General features: G+C 43.6%; 8 protein-coding genes across 8 annotated transcripts; 5 read left to right on the top strand and 3 right to left on the bottom strand.

Moving 5' to 3' along the window:
* Window positions 1–650: 650 nt before the first annotated feature.
* Bfra_001394 (putative gnat family protein) lies at window positions 651–1658 on the top strand (the record flags this gene model as incomplete). The annotated part of the gene is made up of 3 exons (XM_037331825.1): window positions 651–965; window positions 1028–1244; window positions 1396–1658. The coding sequence occupies 3 exons, from the start codon at window positions 651–653 to the stop codon at window positions 1656–1658; spliced, it is 795 nt and encodes a 264-aa protein (XP_037195979.1).
* Window positions 1659–1899: 241 nt separating this feature from the next.
* Bfra_001393 (uncharacterized protein) lies at window positions 1900–3043 on the bottom strand (the record flags this gene model as incomplete). Its single annotated transcript, XM_037331824.1, has 2 exons — window positions 1900–2973; window positions 3029–3043. 2 exons carry the CDS (start codon window positions 3041–3043, stop codon window positions 1900–1902), a joined length of 1089 nt encoding a protein of 362 aa, XP_037195978.1.
* Window positions 3044–3803: 760 nt separating this feature from the next.
* Bfra_001392 (putative mfs monosaccharide transporter protein) lies at window positions 3804–5600 on the top strand (the record flags this gene model as incomplete). Its single annotated transcript, XM_037331823.1, has 4 exons — window positions 3804–3921; window positions 3990–4543; window positions 4602–4836; window positions 4915–5600. 4 exons carry the CDS (start codon window positions 3804–3806, stop codon window positions 5598–5600), a joined length of 1593 nt encoding a protein of 530 aa, XP_037195977.1.
* Window positions 5601–6052: 452 nt separating this feature from the next.
* Bfra_001390 (putative glycosyltransferase family 2 protein) lies at window positions 6053–8909 on the bottom strand (the record flags this gene model as incomplete). Its single annotated transcript, XM_037331822.1, has 4 exons — window positions 6053–6411; window positions 6486–7129; window positions 7190–8454; window positions 8508–8909. The coding sequence occupies 4 exons, from the start codon at window positions 8907–8909 to the stop codon at window positions 6053–6055; spliced, it is 2670 nt and encodes an 889-aa protein (XP_037195976.1).
* A 3541-nt stretch (window positions 8910–12450) lies between these two features.
* On the bottom strand, window positions 12451–12931 carry Bfra_001388 (uncharacterized protein; the record flags this gene model as incomplete). Its single annotated transcript, XM_037331821.1, is given in 3 exon segments — window positions 12451–12726; window positions 12785–12868; window positions 12884–12931. 3 exon segments carry the CDS (start codon window positions 12929–12931, stop codon window positions 12451–12453), a joined length of 408 nt encoding a protein of 135 aa, XP_037195975.1.
* Window positions 12932–13815: 884 nt separating this feature from the next.
* On the top strand, window positions 13816–14063 carry Bfra_001387 (uncharacterized protein; the record flags this gene model as incomplete). The annotated part of the gene is made up of 2 exons (XM_037331820.1): window positions 13816–13876; window positions 13936–14063. The coding sequence occupies 2 exons, from the start codon at window positions 13816–13818 to the stop codon at window positions 14061–14063; spliced, it is 189 nt and encodes a 62-aa protein (XP_037195974.1).
* Window positions 14064–15350: 1287 nt separating this feature from the next.
* Bfra_001386 (putative neutral trehalase protein) lies at window positions 15351–17758 on the top strand (the record flags this gene model as incomplete). The annotated part of the gene is made up of 5 exons (XM_037331819.1): window positions 15351–15488; window positions 15545–15608; window positions 15666–15787; window positions 15848–17589; window positions 17641–17758. 5 exons carry the CDS (start codon window positions 15351–15353, stop codon window positions 17756–17758), a joined length of 2184 nt encoding a protein of 727 aa, XP_037195973.1.
* A 1531-nt stretch (window positions 17759–19289) lies between these two features.
* Bfra_001385 (putative isocitrate lyase protein) lies at window positions 19290–21110 on the top strand (the record flags this gene model as incomplete). Its single annotated transcript, XM_037331818.1, has 4 exons — window positions 19290–19523; window positions 19586–19741; window positions 19793–20138; window positions 20200–21110. The coding sequence occupies 4 exons, from the start codon at window positions 19290–19292 to the stop codon at window positions 21108–21110; spliced, it is 1647 nt and encodes a 548-aa protein (XP_037195972.1).
* Window positions 21111–22026: the final 916 nt, after the last annotated feature.

Below are 22026 nucleotides of genomic sequence, written 5' to 3'. Positions count from 1 at the left end.
CGGATGTAGATGCTAGGATACATGGTGCTGGATATTTTTGGATTGGATCGGGTGTTCCTGCATGTGAATGCGTGGGACGGCGTGGGACGGCGTGGGACCCCGGTGAGTGGATAGGGTAGGTGTGTGGTGTGTGCTATGTGTGGATGGGTATGAGATCATGCATGCAGACTGGTGTGTGTGGTAGGTCATTGTATTTCCAGAAAGACGAATGGATGGATGGAAAGAAACTTGAAAGTTCGGTTAGGTGCGGAGGAGATACGTAGATGGGATAGGTAGGTCAGATAGATGTTTGTATTGGGGATGGGATGGGATGGGATGGGGTTGTGGTTTTGATAGACAGACGAATAGACGGATTGGATGGGACTGGTTTTATATATTCTTATTCTTATTCTTATTCTTGCTGCTTTTGTTTGTTTGTTTTGGATATATTTGTTTTTACTTTGCTCTGCTTTGCTTTGCTTTGCTTTGATTTCTACTCTATCTGCTTTATTTGGAAAGTGCTAGTACGGAGTGGTAAATGTTGTATGGTTTATAAATCTGCATCTATATATCTAGTTATTGATCAATTGTCACACTTCGCACTTCCTTTCATACACACTCTACCCTCAGCATCTCCACAACGCATTTTATAATCACCTATCTAGTACACAATGGCCATCACACATCCTCATCCCATAAATATAGCAAATTCCAACTCATCCCTTTCTTCAAAACCCAACTACAATGATAAGACCAACGTTCAAATCACGCTTCTCCCCATCACGAAAGCCGATCTCCCGCGCATAGCCCTCCTGGAACATCTCGCATTTGAAGAAGATGAATTCAGCGACTTGGCATTTGGGAAAGAGAGAGGAAGTCCCGAAGCCTTGAAGATGCGCGAGAGACAGTTTGAGAAGTTTCTTGATAAAGCGGAGAAAGGAGGAGAGGAAGAGGGAGGTTGGTATTGTAAGGCTGTTTTGGGATTGGTGGGTGGGGGGATGGAGGAGATTGTGGGGGTTGCGGGGTGGAGTTTGGGGGTAGAGAGGAGATGGGGAAAGAGAAGGAGAAAGGAGGGGAAGATAGAGAGAAGGAAGGTTCTTTGGATTCCCCGACGGGATCAGAAGAGGAGGGGAAGACGAGGATCAAGACGAAAGAGGAGTTGGAGGAGATTTGGGGGAAGGGGAGTAATGTTCAATTGTGTGAAGACGTTTTTGTGAGGGGAGATGAGTATATGTTTGGAGCTTGTGGGCGAGAAAAGTGGTTGAGTATGTTTTATTCGTTTCTTTCCTCGTTTATATTCTCCCTCCTCTTCCCATTTATCCATAATCCCTTTACTTTGGCTCACTAAACCCTCAATTCCTATTCCCTCCTCTTCTCCTTTTCTTTTACCCTTAAACCCTACTAACCCTCCCCCAGAACTCAACATCCTCGTCATCCACCCGTCGCACCAACGCCGCGGAATCGGCACGCTCCTCCTCGAACAAGGACTCAAATTCGCAGATGAGAAATCCCTGCAAGTAGTATTGGGTGCTAGTCCATGGGGTATCGGTCTCTATCGCAAATATGGATTTGTGGATGTGCATGGTATGGATATCCAGTTGGATAGGTATGAAGGGGGTGAGGGGATGGGGAGCACGAGACATGTTATTATGAGACGGCCACCGAGAGGGGTGGAATAAAGAATTGAGGAGAAAGAGGGTCCGGGGCTTTTTGATTATACCTAGGTAGATTTAATATATTGGGGTCTGGTTTGTTTTGTTTTGTTGCTAGATTTCTGCTGTTTTATATGCGACTAGTTGGATAGCTAGGCGAGACATTTTCAAATAGGTAGTAGGCGAATAATTAATACATGGACATTCGTGTTCGATTATACACCTTCTTCGGCCAAGGTGTTATATCACATCGTATCATATCATCTCATTATCCTAATACCTTCCACTCCACCCCAACACCCCATTTAGCTCCATCGACCACAATCTCCCAAACCGGGCCCTTAATACCCACTATCCCCCCAGCATCTACATCCATTCCCCTCTGTAACCCCAGCCCCATTCCCTCTCCAGCTAACATAACCCTAACTTCCCCCAAACCATCCACAACCTCCTCTCCATCCACATCTCGCATCTGTTTACCCCTTACTAAACACATTTCTCTTCCATCCCTCCTCACCTCTTCTATCTTTATCTTCGTCACCCATTCTCTATTTCTCTCTTTCCCTTTTTGCACGCCACCAATCCCAGAATCAATATTAATCAACCAATCTCTAACTTCCGCTGCCAATCCCCCGGACAGATATTGTCTCCCCTTTTTATGCGGCGAAAACTGTTCAGGCAAAGGATCTCCACCTCCATGCGATTCCGCAGGATCAGGCGGACGAAACCGAGGCGGTTTGAGAAAAGTCGTCGGGGCAATACATTGAGGTGTAGATGGCACAGGAGTTGAGAGAAGAAATTTAGGTTTGCCACCTGTGGACGAGATTTGAGTAGGTCGATGAGAAATCGGCGAAGAAATTATAGGCAGAGAAGAAGATAATAAATCATCATTTTCGTCCAGGACGATATCTGGAGAAACAGAAATTCGTCGCCGTTTGGATGGTCGTGGATTTATTTCATAGTCTTTTGGGTCTTCGTCTGCATCTTCACCTTCAATGGAATATCTAATAGCGGTATCGAAATCGTCATTTGTATCTATAGAATCGTGAAGGGGAACATGCGCGGGGTAATCATCTGAAGGATCATCGATATTCTCTTTCGTTTTTGTACTTTGTCGAGCGGGGGTTAAGTATCGTCCCACGGGTGTGGATGATGGTACACCTGTACTTTGCGTAGCATTAGGTTTTGGAGTGGAGGAAAATGTAAAACGAGGAGTGGTATTGAATTGTTGCGTATTTGATGGACGGGGAGTTGATTCTTGTGCGAGTTGCGATCGTGGAGGTGGATGGGGAGCTGAAGGGCCGGATTGTCTTTTAATCACGAATCGATGGGGGGATGGTGTCTGTTCAGTATGTCAGGATTGTGTGCAAGTATGAGGATATATTCATGGATCGTACAACTGGTGGAGGCATCTTTCTTCTTCATACATACATTGTACCTATGTATACATCTTCGTGGCTTCAAAGGCGGTGGAGATGTGACGTTGATAAGGCAGAATATGTATCTGCATGAAGCTGGAGATCAACTTATTGTTCGAATCGGATTGATGAATTCCATTCCATGTATGCCCATCATTTGATATCTTCTCCCAGTTCAACAACCATACATATTTCGATTTCGAACATAATATGAGGTAATAGATTGATTCCTGTGATACTTCAAATCGTATACTTCGTACACACTCATTTTGTAGATGGGAGTGTTTGATCATAAAATAAACAAATTGTTCTCACGATCGATATCATACTTAACCCTAGTATGCGGAACACTTCCCGCCGCAAAATATTGATGTCATCATACATCCTTTCAGCTCAAATAATAAAGTGGGATGATGATTTGAAGAATCCCAATCATGGCCAAGAAATTCCCTATACAAATCAAAATATGATTGCAACCCGTGATTCTAGCCCAGAGAGGTAGGTAGCTATTGGAATGAAGCTTAAGAAAATCCTTCCCTCTGTTTTTTGGTTTTCGTTTCCTTTCTTCATGAAGAGGTAGAATTACTTTCTTCAATCTCTCAATCTCTCATTCTCTCGATCTCTCAATCGATTTCCTCGTTTTAAGAGGATAGCTAGATTCAAAGTGCTTCTTGCGCTGTATATCTTCTCGCCGTCTTGAAATCTCAATTATCTATAAATCTCTGTCTGCTTCATCTCACTCACAATCTTCAAAATGCCGAATCCTCCTTCAAAACTAGGAGGTAGTTCTTCCATCTTTCCTCTCCTAAGCAAGAAACATGAGATCGTCATGTTTTCCAGTACAGCAATTGCTCTCTATGGTTATGATCAAGGTATGTATATATTCATTCCCCCTATGCGCAGACAAGCCCTTCTCACCATCATATCTAACACAAATCAGGAATGATGTCCCTAATAAACACAAACAACAGCTATCTAAAAACCATGCAAATTGGCGAAGAATCTCCTGTAGTAGGTATAATCGTCTCGGTCTATTACCTAGGATGTGCAATTGGAGCAGTTCTCGCCTCCTGGCTCGCCGATAAAGAGGGGAGAAAACCATCTATATTTGCTTGTTTGGCAACAACATCGTTTGGGAACTTACTCATGTTTATTTCCGGATTTTCATTTCATGGATCTTCGCCTTGGAAAGGTGCATCATTGGGATGTATGATCGCGGGAAGAGTGATTATGGGATTGGGGGTTGGAGGGATAGATTCGACAATTCCGGTTTACAGTAGTGAACTGTCATCGGATGGAGCGAGAGGTAGAGCGTTAGCTCAAGAGTTTCAGATGAACATCTTTGGTTTGTTGATGGCGTATTCGATTAATTTGGGAGTCACTATTGGTCTGGGGAAAGATAGTCAATGGGCTTGGAGAACTCCGATTATTGTTATGCAGATTTTCCCAATTCTGTTGATGTCTTTCATTTCTCAACTTCCGGAAACTCCAAGGGTATGTTGAGCATCTCTCGAATTCAATATATTTTACAGTAGATGCTAATTATGTATAGTGGTTCATGAGTGTAAACCGAGAAGACGATGCTAAGAAAGCTCTTGAGAAAGTCTACGGCAAAGAAGCAGCCAAGTCGAAATTCGAAACTCTTAAAGAATCTACTGCTCAAGAAGATGGTTCAAAAGTACAGTATAAAGATATGTTTACTCCAGGACATGCACAATTTCATCCAACCATGATAACGATAATGGGTCAAATAAATCAGGCTCTCACTGGCTATGGCGCTGTATCCGGTAAGCATTCTCCATACCCAATTCTGTCGAAAAGCTCAAATTCCTTCTCATGACGCACCTATTAACTCCAAATCCTAGTCTACGGCCCTCAAATCTTCTCCCTCCTCGGTTTCACCACCCGTAAATCCGAATATCTCACCCTCGGAAACTACATATTCTATTTCCTCATGATGACACTTGCCTGGCTCTCCATTGACGTCTACGGTCGCCGCACTCTTATGATCTACGGCAGCATCGGCCTCTCACTCTCCTTCCTCCTGTTAACCCTCTTCGGAGCCCTCGCAACCTTCCCAAGCATACCCTTCCTCGTGCCCGAAATCCTCGGCTCCGCAACCCTCTTCGTCGCAACCGCCATCTTCGGCATCGGCTGGCTCGCAACCGTCTGGTTGATCCCAACCGAAATCTATCCTTCCTCAGCTCGCGCCCAGGGTTCCGCCATCTCGGTTATTGTCTGGGGATTGGCGAATTTTGCGGTTACGTTGTTGACGCCAATTGGATTTAATAATTTGAAATATTGGCTGTTTCTGGTATTTGCGGGAACGAATATGTTTGCGGGATGGTGGACGTGGAGGTATTCGTTGGAGAGTGGAGGGAGGAGTTTCGAAGAGAATATGGAGTTTTTTGAGTGTGCGGAGAGGGATGAGAGTTGGGTTGTGAGGAAGGTGGATGGGGGGAAGTTTAGGAGAATGCCGGGGTCTGAGAAGGGGAAGGGAAAGGGGGGTGAAGAGGGTGGTGAGAGGGAGCCTTTGTTGAGGAGAGATTAGGTAGGTGAGATTCAGATGTGTGAGATGTATGGAGATTGAGATGTAGATGTAGATAGTGGGTTGTGGGTTGTGTGGAATGATATATCGACACTTACGAATTTACCACATGAGACGGGATTATAAAGACATATATAAATGTATACAAGTAATGAAATTGATTAAAGAATGTAAAGTTAACATCTTTTCCTAGGTAGCCTTTCTAAATCCACCTTCCCATTTCTCGATCTCGCATTGATAATATTCTACATTATTCCAAACACCTCTTTCCACCATTCCTTTATATAAAAGCTTCAAAGTATAAAGCAACGCCATTCCCATATTAACCTAGACATATATATATATATATACCGATGATCCATCCAACTAGATATTTTCCTCCTCTCAATACATCCCTCCTTCCATCTCCACATTAATAAACCATCCATTTCCAATCACCCATCCCCATCCCTCAATCACCACGTAAACATCATCAACGCGGGATTCAACGCAATGGGCATCAAAAAATGACTCACAACCACCGTACACAGGGGGAAAATGGCGACAAAAGTATCGATTCTCCAATTCCACGGCACGACGAGCGCGCACACAATCATACCCGCGGTCATGAGAATGCAGAAAAGGAATGTGTATTTGAAGCGTTTGAGCAGACGCGGAATTTCTTCGAAGAAGGTAACGTTTTCGACTTCTTTAGCCGTGGCGCCCCAGGTCATGTCGATTTCGAAGAAATGGCAGAGCAGGGATTGGGAGACGTGCATGGAGAGGCCGCCCAGGAAGACGGTCATGAGGAGGAGCCATTTGAGGTTTTCGAAGACTATTTGGGAGAGGAGGTTAGTGGGTTGTTTGGGGGGAGAGATGGATAGGGGGGAAGGAGGGGAGAAAACTTACAAGAAGAGAAGAATCCACGCTCGTTCAATCGGTATCGGAGAACGGCCAGCGAAACATTACCCAAGAGGGAAAAGACAATGATGAGCGAGAAATACACCTGGAAGGAATCGAGATAGTATTTATCGTACATGCCCACGTACCAACCCATGATGAAATAATTCGCGAGGGTCAAGATCCACGAGGCGCCAATCGCGTAGTAAGTACCAATGTAAGCCATCATCGTAATCTTCGAAGTAAATCTCATATTGGATCGCAAAAACTCTCTAAACAATTTTGTGAACGGACCACGCGTGATCCAGAAGCGGAGAGGATTGAAGAGAAGTTCGTTACATCCGTACGCGTATTTTTCCCAACGCGCAAGCTCGTCGTAGACGGTGAGGGAGACACCTTCTTTGAAGCCATCGCCGGTATAGGCGGCGTAGCGGATAATGTATTCGTTGACTTGGAGACGGAGCGACATGTCAAAATCTTCCGAGACGTGGGATTCGGACCAGAATTTCTCGTAGCCGTCTTCGTCGTGGTAGGAGACTTGTTGGACGGCAGACCAGCGGAGCATGGCGTTGTGACCGACGAAGGGAGAGACGTCACCCATGGCGACGGCGAAACGGATAGCGGTGTAGACGAGGTTGGTGAAGAAGGTAATACTAGATAAAGATTGTTAGTTTTTTTTTTGAGTCAGTGAGATAGAGACGACGATGACATACCCATTTTCAAAGAAACTATCAGTGACTTGCATGACACCAGAGTTGAATTGCAGGATACCGACTTCAGGGGATTGTTCCATCTCACTCGCCGCATCCAAGAGACAATCGGCCGGAACACGAGTATCGGAATCAATGAGCAAGATGTAATCACCCACACGAATATTACCACCAGCCCACGCACGACCCTCTTCCCCTTCCAGAACACGAGCTAAGCATTGATCATAAGCAACGTATTCCTCAGCCTGAGACCAACCCTCATGACGAGCAATGGTGAGAAGTCTTTCTTCAACCTTGTTAGAAACCATGAGAGCGTAGTTCATGTTGGAAGCCTTCTTGAATTTACCACGACGAAGGAAAGCTTTTTCTCCATTTTCAGGGTTGGGCTTGTGGCCAGGACGTGCGACCCATCCAATAGTATGTTCGTCATAAAAGTCACGACGAGCTTGAGCTTCGTCTTCAGGAAGTAATTGCATACCATCATCATTGATGAAGATATTGGCAGTGCCACCTTGAAGTTCATAGGTGGAGATAGCAGCCTTGAGAGAAATGATCGTAGGTTGAATAACACCAACGAGACCCTCCTTGTAGACAGGCATTTGAATAGTGACGTGAGGAAGCTCTCGGTTGTTTCGGTTGAGACGCTGAGGAGCTTTACCGGAGTAAAATTTCGAGTTACTGTTTAAGTTGTTGATTGGTCCAAAACACTGGGTGAGATTGACGATAATGACTTGCATGAAGAAAAGGGAAACGAAAACTTGACAAGGGACGACGGCGAGTAAAGCCAATCGAGTGTAATTTCCATCAACAGCGACTTCAAGGCCAAGTTTTCTCCAACCGAGACCGAGAGCGGTGACGAGGAGACACAAAGTTGCACCAACCATGAGAGGATTGAGTAGTAACGTTGGTCTTTTTTCTTGCGCTCCATAACCGTCTTCAACATCAGATCCGCTTCCCAACTCAGCGGTGGAAACATTTGCTCCACCCTTCTTCTCGTCGGTTTCTTCGTCATCATCGGCCCAGATCATCTCCAGCAAAGATCTTTCAATGTACTCTGCTCTCTGCAACAAGTGTTTTGGGTCATCATCCCAGACAATGAGAATTTGTTGATCTTGGATAAAAGCACCGAAGTGGTGCTTTTGGCATCGAGGTAAATACTCGACAGTAGGAAGAACTTGAAGACGGAGACCATCCGAAAGAGGCACATAATCAGCGTGTTGACGGGCGAGGAAGATTTTGATCACGCGAGTATTGACAGTCATGGCAGCCTAAATATCGAGTTAGCACATGCTGTTGAAGAAAAAGGATACCATTCACTTACTCTGACATTCATTGCTACAATATAATCAAAGATACCCGATGGTTCCGTCCTTAAAGAAGGCGGACAGCATGTGAAATCACCCTTTGCCTTCTTCAAGATAACACCCTCTCCCGGAGCACCAACTGCCCATAGTTTTTCCATTTGTTGTTGATGTAACCAACTGACAACTACATCAGATCTGACAGTCAAAACACTCTCCCTAGGACCATTTCTGAAATCACCTTCCGGATATAGAGAGGATGGCCTCGAACGATCGGCAAAGGATCCTGCCATTGGTGAACCTAGAGGAGGGGTTGTATGCATTTCCAACTGCATTGGTGCTGATGTTCCAGTCTTCTTTGCCTTCTTCGCATCTTGCTCGGCCTTCTTCCCAGGGGCGAGATATCCCTTAAGGGCGTTCATCTTGGATAATAAAGAGTAAAATGCAGTCAAATGTGAGAATGATATATGTATGATTTATGATTAATAATAAGTTAATAATTAATAAAGTTGAAGATGTGCAACGAGTGTTGGAATAAAGAAAGATTGGAACAGTAAGCCAAAAGAAAGATAGCTTTACTGTAGATGAATAACAAAAGTTCAAGATAAAAGCATTTCTGACGATCGGGGTGAAGGGCAATATGTACTAAGAAGATGCTGTGAAGAGAGGGCCATATTCATTAGCGCCGCTGAGCACTGCAAAAACTTTACTAGTGAAGCTAACAATAGGTAGGCACTGAGCAAACAACATCCATTCATGGTACCTGCATTGGTTCGGAACAAAGAGGAGCTGAGAAAAGTCCTAACCAAGTTACCAAATCTGGAGCTTTCGCAACTGTAAATTGTCAAAATCTGTAGCTCGAACAGGCCTGAGCGAGAAACAAACAAGATCAAGCATTCAGCTTGCTACTGACATACTTGATTGGATCATTTTACCGTACGATTGCAAGCTTGGATAAGCCATGCGGGCAGTGCGAGCAATGAAATGGATAGGAACCCCTCCTTCATGATGCTACAAAGAGTATCAAACGCCGAGTCCAAAACTAAAGAAATGTAGTTCAGAGCTACCCGGGTGTGACTGTCCCAAGGTTGGTTAGGATTCAGACGAAACTATTTTTGATGCTGTGCGTTCCCGACGCAGCTTTGACAATTAAAACATGAGGTAGACAGAAGCGAGTAGGTTCGGTCTATTGGAAATGATGAAGCGATTGACCCTAAACTGGGATGTCAATTCGTAATTAGGCGAAAGACTCTGCCCCTGCAGGTAAATTTTTGAGCTAGACGCACTGTGGAATTAGCGTCTTTTTTGGAAGATCTACAATGATCTCCACCGTTGTATAACATATTTGAAAGTTCCTATTGCACGCTTTTTGTCTATGAGGACTTGAATTTGTTAGTGCTGAAATTTCTCAAACAAGCATTTCATTATCATGATTACATGGTGACCATGTATGTTGGAATAACTTTTATATGACGCTCGTACATAAAATTACTCAATTAGCTCGAATCATATTTCGCGCGTACCTGCCTTAGTTGCTCACCCAAAAGATTATTACAGGGACTTGGCTTCGGATGGCTGCAGTAGTGCCTCTGAATTGGATTTGGTATAGGCGTCGAGGAAATTGCATAGCGGCTCAAAAGTTAGATGGAAAAGTTCCACGATTGACACTGTACGATGATGAATGGTCAGATGTTGTAAGCTGTATGATACTTACTTCAACTGGATATCAAACCTGCGAGATCTCACAGATGGCGAGTGGTATCTATCTTTCTAGCCCCATTAACTGACATACCAAGGAACAATGATCAGCATTGATGCGGTGCTACATCAACGCCATATCAGATTTTTACCAAATACCGGGGAAAAGTCAACTAACCTCAGACCATTCATAAGGTACTAACACTCAAGGCATGACATTTTCAAGATTTCGAGATTCTCAAATATGTTGCATCTAGATTTAAGACGAGATAGTGAAAATTCGCCTACCAAATCTTAATTATCGAGGGTTATCCTGATATGTGTCAGCCTCTCTTATCTTTTGCTCTAGGTTGGGGGGCTCTTCTCCATTTGACATATGGGTTTTTACAGCAGCTCTCAATCGCTTGAAGTAATTCTTTATCAATTCCCAAAGGGCGGAATTGGGTTTAGCATATGGTTTATGCGAAATGCTAAACCGAATCCAGGCCCTTATCTCAGGGATCACGTAGAGAAGAACCCCTCACTCAGCACGCTAGAAGATCTCCCAAAAACTTGATATCTGCAATGTAGATTGGAAAATCAGCTAGTTTGGAGATCAGACTTATTTTCCTAGTGTAAAGTTAAAGAGTTTCCACTTTTCCTACAGGAAATTTTGGGACAGTTTTCCCGATATCAAGATCAAGAATTACCATACTAGGTAGATAGGTAAACTATATCTGGAAAAAGAACCACTACTTGCAAATGATCTTCAATTGTATTTGTGTTTCTGTAAGTTGGCTATCGTAAAGCCGTTGTCGAGTGATAGACAAGCCGATAAGAACTCGAAAGTCCAGGTGTTCATTCAGAGCACTCTTTCGTATAAACTCGGCAGATAGAGAGGCATTGTTCAATTGAAGTCTTGGCTTGGCTGGCTGGAACGATAAAAAAATATCAGCCAAAGCGATTTCAATCGCACATCATAACAAATTCCGATTGGTATTGTCAATTGTAATCAACAAATCGTGATTGTATAACTCCGAGTACGAAAGAATGAAGAGACGAGACCCTTGAAGTCAAAAAGGTTAAAGATTCCAGCTGGATGTGTTTTGGAAGGTCTGTCTATTATTTGCATGGTATATACTACATCATGAAACGAACACGACATATTTCACCACGGTGCCTCAGGGTGCATGGACAATTTAATTTCGGAGGTTTATAGCTAGTTGGGCCCAAGCTCTTTTCGGGTAGATAATATTTGGGAAATCCATCTGAGGCCTCTGTTGAAGGGGAAAATACAGAAGAAATGTAATGGATTTTTGGGGGGAGGGAAGGGGAGGCTGAAGGATCTTGTTACAATTGTTACAATTGTTTCTTTCTCGAAGACTTGTCTCGGCGCCCAAATGTCGAAGAGGAAGGATGCATGGAATCGGGAGAAGATCTGGAAGCTTGAGGTGACACGACCCTTAATTCAAAGGAAGATGGAGTGAGTTCTCACTGTACTGCACTGCTCAGACTCTTTTTTATCGTATTGATGCATGCCCCTGACTACCTAGTCTTTATTTTCTCGTGTCTCGGCAAGCATCCGTGGAGACCAGCTATGTCGGCTAATGTCAATGTTAAGAAGTGTATCACAGTGTTGGATCGTTTCTTCACCTATGGAGTATGGTCAAGAACAACTCGCATAATTAGTGTTGGATAAACATCCAGATGAGGTAATGTGGATATCAAGCAACGCCTTGAAAGCGGCCTTTCTTCTCCTTTTGGATGTTTTGTCCAGAGTTCAAAGAGCCCGTTGTCTCCAAACGCTCGATAAATCCTGCCGCCTCCGTCCGCCACCAAGCAATTGATTCATTTTGGCTCTATCTTCACACAGTATCGGTGAGTTACCATCTAATATCACCCAATAAAACGTATCTGCGAGAAAAATCTGCATGGCATAATCTCCGTAGGCTTGATTCAAGAGAATCACGAAATTCGGCGTGTCGAGACCAGGTGTTGTTTTAGTGTCTAGAGTCGTTTAGTAAACATGCCATCTAATCTTTGTCTTACAAAACGTCCCTTGTAATTGTGCATAGCTCGGGACCGATTCTTTGATGCTGTAAATTTAAAGCTCTATTTTGGGACCACAGGAATATGTTTCAACCTTTCGCTGAACGTTCCGTGCGTAAATCAGCATATTCAAGGAGTTAAGATAATAATTCGACGCATGAAGAGCCCGATGTTCGAAGGATATTTGTAGACAGTGCCTAAAGAGGCAAACGGTGGTGAAAATATTCTCCCTAGTGATTAGTGTTTGGGTGCTTTCTGCATATAAGGTTGATTCTCATTATCCTGGAGGAGAGCGTGGTGAAATATCCTCAAAGGGCCCGCTAAAGCTGATTGTCTCAATAACAATCGAGTCCTCACAATTGTTAATATGCAACTTCGCCGGCTCTTCTTGCTCTTAAGATAGCTTTTTCCAAAGGGCTGAAAATTCGTCAAATCGTTCGACACCGTGAGCAATGGCTTAGAAAGCAAGGTAGACCAACAAAAGTTTTGACTCTGATGCATATTGACAAGTTTCTCAAAGCTCCAGGACCATATAATCGTGCGTCTGCTTTTGCCCATAAGGCTGACCTACTAAATCTAGCTTGCCCGTCACTAATCTGAAAGCCCGGAGGTTCAGAAGTTGTGGGCGATTTGATAGTCTCGGATCCATGCCACACTAGTGATGGATCACTATGGAATATTCATAAGGTTGTTGCTTCGTTTTCTTACTTAAAGCCATCTTGTAGTCCCAGAGATAAATTAGGCCGTACATAAATGCTTCTGCCTACATCGTTCATGTCAATAGTCTGCACTCAGCATCGCTTGTAGTTGGCTAAAACTATTCTGTCGGGGTGAAGCTGTCACTTGCGCTCTCCCAAGGAAAAATAGTGAAATTGGAAATTGACAAATTGAGGTTCCGAGGCTCAAAAATTGAAAACGTCCTTTTGAGGATGAATATGGTAATTCCGCAAGGCTCAATGATCGATCCCGGATAACTCATATTTGTAAGACATCTAACAGCCAGTGTATCTACGTTGAGATTCTACCCGTCAGTTATTTATTTCTCCACGGGTAAAGGATTTTGATTGAACGCATGATAGTATCTGACACCTGGTCATCAATTCGTGAGTCACCGTATGGATAGCAACAGGTTGGAGGCGATGTATTGGTTTCCTAATATCCTTGGCAAGACCTTAGATATAGGTGTGATCGAAGGGTAAGATAAATGTGGGCGCTGGAGGTGATAACTGTTGAGACAACTCAGTTGCCTGGTTTGATCTGGCAACGCTCTTCTTTGCGTCTGATATAAAGCAAAGATGTTGATTCTTGGAAAGTGCAATAGCTCACATGCCTTAGATCCCAGTTTTACCGTGGTCATCAGAGATCAAAGCCGGTTTGAGCACCATCTTTCGACTTACACGTCGGCAGTCAAATTATAAGCCGTGAGTGAGTAGCATGACTGAGATTGCTATATCAAGTTCAGGAAACCCTCGTTGTCGATTTGAACACATGATTGTAATTGTAACCATGGTAATCCGAGCCACATATCCTAGCAAGCTGAAGTAGCTTCTTGTAATTTCCGGTAGTGTACTTGTACCACTTTGTTCACATGGCGGTGACAACATGGAGTGTAACATCGGCTCGGTGACAAATTTCTACCTCAATATGACGCCCGAGTTATTCGGTACATATTGCAACTCGACGCGCCATCACATCTTAATCCCATCTCGATCCTATGTATAGTGCGAGGTGAGGCCAGGAAGAAGATCGCAGACCTAATGGTGCCCTTCAATCTGAACAGGACCAGTATGTCAATAATTTGGAGCACCAAGAGATTCTTCTTTTTTTTTTTGGATATCAATGAAGGTTGAAACAATGAGTCTAGATCATCTTCGAGGGGCAGTGAGCATATCAATCCGCAAGTTGTGCCGTGCAGTCAGTATATGTGGAATGAGACGAATATGGTTCAAACTCCTTACCACGATAGACCAGCGACATATTCAATATTTGAGGAGTAGTGATGTTGAATGTACCCATTGACTTTGTTCATACTCTGCTTTGTTGAGGTTGAGACGTTGTGTTGCATTGGAATACCTAGGTACACGACAAGAATAGCGGAAACCGAACCGGATGCCGCTGTCACGACGTAGCCCCCACGAAGATTGAACCCTTAACCTTTATAATCTAGGGCTGTCCAATGGGATACGAGCTGGTCAACGATGATGGTGAGATGGGTGACCGCCACAGGATCCACTATTTTCATTAACAGTATGCTATGATTGGCTCCATCACTAGGAGTACCGTCACTAATGCATCTGAGATGATAAATTTCATGCTGTGTTCATACTGCATCTGGGCGGCTTGGAGGCGGTGAAGAACACACAAGAGAATGACATCAAAGACAAATAAAAAAATAAAAAAGATCAGAAGAACATTGGGAGTTGATGTAGATGAACCAATATTCAACATGACTCAACACATTTTGAGGATCTTCAGATTAAAAGATGGAAACTTGGACTCGCTCTCATAGGTTGAGCAAGATTTGACGAAGGAACAGTGCAGGCCAGATTGAAGGATTGCAGGATGTTGAATGTTTGGTAGACATTGGACATTGGACACAAGATATTGAATGCTGTGGTTATCTTTCATTGGGATCGTGCGGCGGCACCGATAACACTACCTAGGTATCTGCTAGGGATCTGCTAGGTTTCATACCCACGATACTTGTAGTCAGCTACAGCCAGCAAGCCAGCAAGTCAGCCAGCTATGATCAAACATTTCTGCTGACGTTTTGAAACCCTTTTCGAACTTTCCACCAACATCCAAACATACAACGAATCTCATACTCTTACCCTCTTTTTTGTGGAGATTATAACAGTATACGAGTAATACTATTCGATTTCCATCTTCTTAAAACCTACTAGATCCATATTCAGTATTCAATTCTTCCATTCTTCCATTCTTCTTCATCTCATCTATCTACGACTACGGTCTACATCTTTTTCAGAAACTAAAAACATCATCCCCCCCACCTCTCACCCCACTGTCTGTACCCAGAATTTATAACTTCTTAAGACGTCACCGTTTCGAAAATTGTCCAGAGATATTACAGAATTACAAAATTGCAAACGCCCATCAGAGAACTTTCCGATCATAGAATGACCTCGCCATTGCGAAAGAACCGTACTTCTAGTGTTTCCAGTGAAATCGATCCATTCGCTGCGGCACATGTTTACTACAGCAATGACACAAATCAGAAATCGTTTCGACAATTTCGAACCCGTACATACTCTTCAGTAAGCACATCACTTCTCTTGTAACCCTTTCGGAAACTCATCTAATCTCCTCGCAGAATCAGAGCACCTTCTCCGTACCCATCTCAGGATTAGAAAAACCGAAGAGGAGAGGCAGTCATGGTCAGTTGCATATATTCTGACATACAAAGTCTTATCGACTAATATACATGTGTGCAGATGACATTGGAGATCATGGGCGCAAATTCTTAATACAAGTTGACTCGACACTGGAAGCCCTTCGAAAACAGGAAGACACGGATGATAACCACCAAATTACAATTGAAGATGTAGGGCCAAAGGTAGGATTTCTGCAGATTGCATTATTCGCTCAATTCTTGAACTGACGCATTTTGTCACAGACACTTCCTCTCGGAACCGCTACCTCGAACGGATTTAAAAGATATGATATTCGTGGGACTTATATGCTATCAAATCTTTTGCAGGAATTGACTTTGGCGAAGGAAAATGGTAGAGAGCAAATTATCTTGGATGAATCTCGCCTCAATGAGAATCCTGTCAATCGCCTCTCAAGATTGATACAAGGCTCGTTCTGGGATGGGCTGACTCGTAGAATCGATGGCTCGGTGATTGAAATTGCTGGGCGTGATCCTAAGGATTGGACCGATGATCCCCGGCCACGAATCTACATCCCACGGGGTGCACCTGAACAGCATGCATACTATACCAAAGTGGCAACTGACAGACCTGAAGTGCGTCTGGATGTTTGTTGGCTACCTGAGAAAATTACACCAGAAGTTGTTCGTGACATGAACTCTAAGCCTGGTCTTTTAGCTGTTGCCATGGAGGAAGTTATAGATCCGTCAACAGGCGAGAAGACTCTCAAGGGGTTACCATTCGTAGTACCAGGTGGTAGATTCAACGAACTTTACGGATGGGACAGTTATATGGAATCACTCGGTTTAATTGTCAATGACAAGGTACACTTGGCCAAGTCGATGGTACAAAACTTCTGCTTTTGCATTGAACATTACGGAAAGATCCTCAATGCCACCAGGTCATACTATTTATGTCGTTCTCAACCACCTTTCTTGACAGACATGGCACTTCGAGTTTTTGACAAGATCAAGCACGAGCCGGGATCATTGGACTTTCTAAAGACAGCTATTCTTGCCGCCATCAAGGAATACCATAGCGTGTGGACGGCAGAGCCAAGATATGATCCCGTCACAGGTCTATCGAGATATCGCCCTGAGGGTCTCGGTGTACCTCCAGAAACCGAAGCATCGCATTTTGAACATTTGTTAGCACCTTATGCTAAGAAGCACAACATGACCTTTAAAGAATTTGTTGATGCTTACAACAACGGCAAAGTCGTGGAAAAGGAATTGGACGATTACTTCCTACACGATCGAGCAGTTCGTGAATCAGGTCATGACACATCCTACCGTTTGGAAAGGGTTTGCGCAGATCTTGCGACAATCGATCTTAATTCTCTTCTTTATAAATATGAAAAGGATATCGCACATACCATTCGTACATTTTTCAAAGACAAGCTTGAGGTTCCAGCCGAGTTTTGCGTGGGCGATATGACGCCTGGTCAGCTGCAAACTTCTTCCATGTGGGATCGAAGAGCCAGAGGTCGCAAGTTGGCCATTGATAAATACCTCTGGAATAAAGAGAAGGGCATGTACTTTGATTATAACACCCTGAAGCAAGAGCAGTGCACATATGAGAGTGCTACTACCTTTTGGGCAATGTGGGCAGGTGTTGCTTCGCCACAGCAAGCTGCCAGCCTCGTCACTAATGCTCTTCCTAAGTTTGAAGCTGCTGGAGGTTTACTGTCTGGAACTGAAGAGTCTCGTGGTGCCGTTGGATTAGACCGACCAAATCGACAATGGGATTACCCATATGGTTGGGCTCCACAGCAAATGCTAGCTTGGACGGGACTACTACGATACAATTATCAGGAAGAAGCCGAACGACTTGCTTACAAATGGTTGTTCATGATCACAACAGCGTTTGTTGATTTCAATGGTGTGGTGGTTGAAAAATACGATGTGACCAGAGTGATTGATCCTCACAAGGTTGATGCAGAATATGGCAACCAAGGGTCGGATTTCAAGGGAGTTGCTAAAGAAGGGTGAGTTATACCAATGTGTTTGACCAATTGCAACGTTCTAATGATTTCTAGTTTCGGATGGGTTAATGCCAGTTATGTTTACGGACTTCAAATCATCAATGCACATATGCGACGAACCCTAGGAACACTTACTCCTTGGGAGCAGTACACTAAGGCTATGAACCTTTGAGTATACGAAGACAGGCTATTTAATGCGTCAACGACATTTGCGTTTTTGCTCTATACCCTTTGAGTGCCTTGATAGCATTCAGAAATATTCTCGAGTTCTCGAGTTCTCGAGTTGATGATTGGAATGATCAGGATGGTGAGGATATGCAGTGGGCATTTGTTTTGAGGGAATGGAGACTTTAAAGAAGACATGTATATGTTAGAAGCAAAATAGCAGACCTGTGCTGCCCCGTAAGAAATTAATATGCCGGCGAAACCGCTGATAACATTATATATCCATTAATCGTTCATTGATGACCTGATCTTTCTCGGCTTTTCTACGCATCACTTCCTAACATTGACACAATACTCGCAAGGTTACATGAACGAAGGATATATGACTGAAAACGTAAATATCTCACAGAATGCCTAGCCTTTCCTTCCTAAATCGCATCCTATAGTCGGATTATAAAAAGCATGATCGGAAACAATCATCTTTTCGGAACAGTACCAAGGCGATAACCGGATCAACCTTTACGAATGAAGGGGTAACTAAGCCGAGGCATTTATTGGACCTCTCAAAATTTGATCCCCTCCTCCGCATTAGAGGGTCTGCCCCTCGGCAGAACTATTAATCCTTGTGAGATCTGGGGTTATCGTATCTATTTTGGAATTCTCGAGGGTCTTCACATGTTTACGATAACGTCGAGTTTTGCGTGTGTGGAAACACATGTTAAGTGATAGCTGAGATGTAACTTTCCAAGAGCATGTCTTACATGATTCTTACGCCTGGGCACTGGGCAGTCTGACCGTATGAGGGATGTTTTGATGATGAGATTGGAGATTGGGATGAATGAAAATTGATGGCAAATGGTAAAGTAGATGAGTGATGCTATCGTAGGTAAAGAAGCACACGACCCAGAATTGATATCCAAAGACCAGCAAACATATTCACAACTCTCCATCTCAAATCTCAACTACCATCCATCCATGATTCCGCATTCGTCATAAGAAAAGTCAATCGCAAGATGTTACACTAAAACGCATCAGATCTAGAAAGCCAAGATCACTAAAATGGTACCTCTGTTTTCCCCAGTTTTCGGGAATGTATCCAATCACGGCATTCCTAAAGCTCTCCCTTTGATCCGAACAACCAACCATATGCTCTGTATATTGATGGCAAAGGATTCCTTGATGGTCCGAGGATACAAACGATTGTGAATGAGTCTTGTCATGAGCTTGCGATGTAGGAAGTTAGTTCGGACCTTGGGCCGGGTAGGTTCCTAGGAGGAGGGGAATATATAGCTATATACCTTGGAACCATCTGTTTCTGTGTTTTCCTTCGATGCTGTGTTTGACATTGTTTACTTTATAATCTTGAGATTTAAAAGTTTGATTACTAGTTCGATATTCTACATTCCTAAAGATACATAGGATTCTTCACTTCTTACATTCTAACTGAACGTCAATTCTTCAGAGCTTGAAAGAAGTTACTCACAAACGAGACTTATTTCTTGTTTTATATACCCTATATCCACACACACACATACAAGATGGCTTCTACAAACAGAATGGCCGGTACTTCTGTAGATCCAGAACAAGAAGAGAGAATCTTTCTAGAAGAAGTTGCTGCTGTCAAGCAATGGTGGGCAGATGAGAGATGGAGATATACCAAGAGAGCTTTTACTGCTGAGCAAATTGTGGCAAAGAGGGGAAATTTAAAGATTGAATACCCAAGTAATGCACAATCGAAAAAGCTTTGGAAGATTTTGGAGGGAAGATTCAAGGTATACATTCCTGATATATCTTGATGACGATGGCAGATAGATACTAATATAAAAAAAAACAGAACAAAGATGCTTCTTATACATATGGTTGCTTGGAACCCACCATGTTGACCCAAATGGCAAAGTTTCTCGATACAGTCTATGTTTCTGGATGGCAATCATCGTCTACTGCATCTGCTTCTGATGAACCCGGTCCAGATCTCGCAGATTATCCATACGTAAGTCTACCTCCTTCCTTCTTCCCCTTCCAATTCACTAACATCTTCTAGACCACAGTTCCCAACAAAGTATCACATCTCTTCATGGCTCAACTCTTCCATGACCGCAAACAACGTGAAGAACGGGTAATGACTGCCTCGAAAGCCGATCGAGCTAAACTCCAAAACGTCGATTACCTTCGTCCCATCATCGCAGATGCTGATACTGGTCATGGTGGTCTCACAGCCGTTATGAAATTAACAAAATTATTCATAGAGAAGGGAGCTGCGGGTATTCACATTGAGGATCAAGCTCCTGGCACCAAAAAATGTGGACATATGGCTGGAAAGGTTCTCGTTCCCATTAGTGAACATATCAATCGTTTGGTTGCTATTCGTGCTCAGGCTGATATTATGGGTATGCCAACATCTATACTTTCTTTTGGAAGATGATGAATATAAATTAACATATCACACAGGTTCCGATCTCCTCGCCATCGCTCGTACAGATGCCGAAGCTGCTACTTTAATTACCACAACCATCGATCCCCGAGATCACGCTTACATTCTCGGCTCCACAAACCCCAATCTCCAACCTCTCAACGACCTAATGATAGCCGGTGAGCGTGCCGGTAAAACCGGTGCAGAACTCCAAGCTATCGAAGATACATGGACCGCCCAAGCCAACCTCAAACTCTTCAACGACGCCGTCGTCGCCACCATCAAATCCAACCCCAATGTCAAATCCGACGATCTCGTTTCCCGCTTCTTAGCCGAAGTCAAAGGAAAGAGCAACTCCGAAGCCAGAGCCCTCGCTAAAACCATCACCGGTGTCGACATCCACTGGGACTGGGACGCTCCCCGCACACGAGAAGGCTACTATCGACTCCAAGGCGGATGCGGGTGCGCCATAAACCGAGCCATTGCATACGCCCCCTACGCCGACGCCATCTGGATGGAATCCAAACTCCCAGACTACAAACAAGCTGAGGAATTCGCCTCGGGCGTGCACGCCGTGTATCCCGACCAGAAACTCGCTTACAATCTCTCTCCTTCCTTTAACTGGAAATCCGCCATGCCCAGAGCAGAACAGGAAACGTATATTCAGCGTCTTTCCAAATTAGGATATTGTTGGCAATTCATCACACTAGCCGGTTTACATACCACGGCGTTGATTAGTCATCGTTTCGCAGAGGCGTATAGTAAACAGGGCATGCGCGCCTATGGGGAGTTGGTGCAAGAACCGGAAATGGATCTTGGGGTCGATGTGGTGAAGCATCAGAAATGGTCCGGGGCGAATTACGCAGATGAGTTGTTGAAGATGGTGACGGGGGGTGTGAGCAGTACGAGTGCGATGGGGAAGGGGGTTACGGAGGATCAGTTTCATTAGGGGGTGAGAGGAGAGGAGAGGAGAGGAGTGAAGTAGGCTTTCTTTATTCATCTGGGATAGGACTGGAATTGAGTGGTCATTTATATGGGTTTCATAGGATAGGATAGGATGGATCACTCGTTGTAGGAAAATAATGCAGATTTGATACATTTGATACATTTGATACATCTGATTCCTCCCCTCAAATCTTTCTCGCCGTGAAAAGTACAATAACAGAATATACTTCCTAAGCCAATCTACACGTATTCATATACACAGCCATTACGAACAATATCTCACAACTCTCCCACACACTCCTCCCAGCACTCGCATGTCCTCCTCATACCCCCCGCTCACCGGTGCTAGAATACCCCGCGATCTAGTAAACTCCTTCCTCATACCTATCTATACCTTCCAATTAGAATTACAACTTTAGCATGATAATCACATGAAAACATAAAAACATAACCAAATACCTATGATTAATGTAATTATAATCCCATAGAGCTTTCCGATTACATTACATCAACTAACCTACCTATTGAACTTTCCGAAATACCTGGTATATATAAGGTGATGTTAACACAATATTCCCTCTGATCAGGTAGATAACCGTTTTAGTTTCCTTTTTGAACTATTTATATCTTGATATTACACTACCTATGATATCAGATGGAAAAGTTCTCGTGACATGACACCACGCCATATGATAATGCACTTCGATATGACGATTATATTACAACTTTACTTCCAATACCTATGAGTATATTAGCTTATCAAATCTCGTTACGATTTTCTACTGTGTACACACGGCAATCAATTATCCTTCAAAACGGAACGACAGACAAATTTAGTAAAGAAAAGATATTAACATCTGATTCACTATGTGCTCTCTACCTAACCCTAGATACCTCATTTTTGTTACGTAGCAACACTG

This window comes from Botrytis fragariae (assembly GCF_013461495.1).
Source record: "Botrytis fragariae strain BVB16 chromosome Unknown tig00000006, whole genome shotgun sequence".
Classification (NCBI taxonomy): domain Eukaryota; kingdom Fungi; phylum Ascomycota; class Leotiomycetes; order Helotiales; family Sclerotiniaceae; genus Botrytis; species Botrytis fragariae.
The sequence above is the reverse complement of the archived record's forward strand: the minus strand, read 5'-3'. Positions and strand labels throughout refer to the sequence as shown.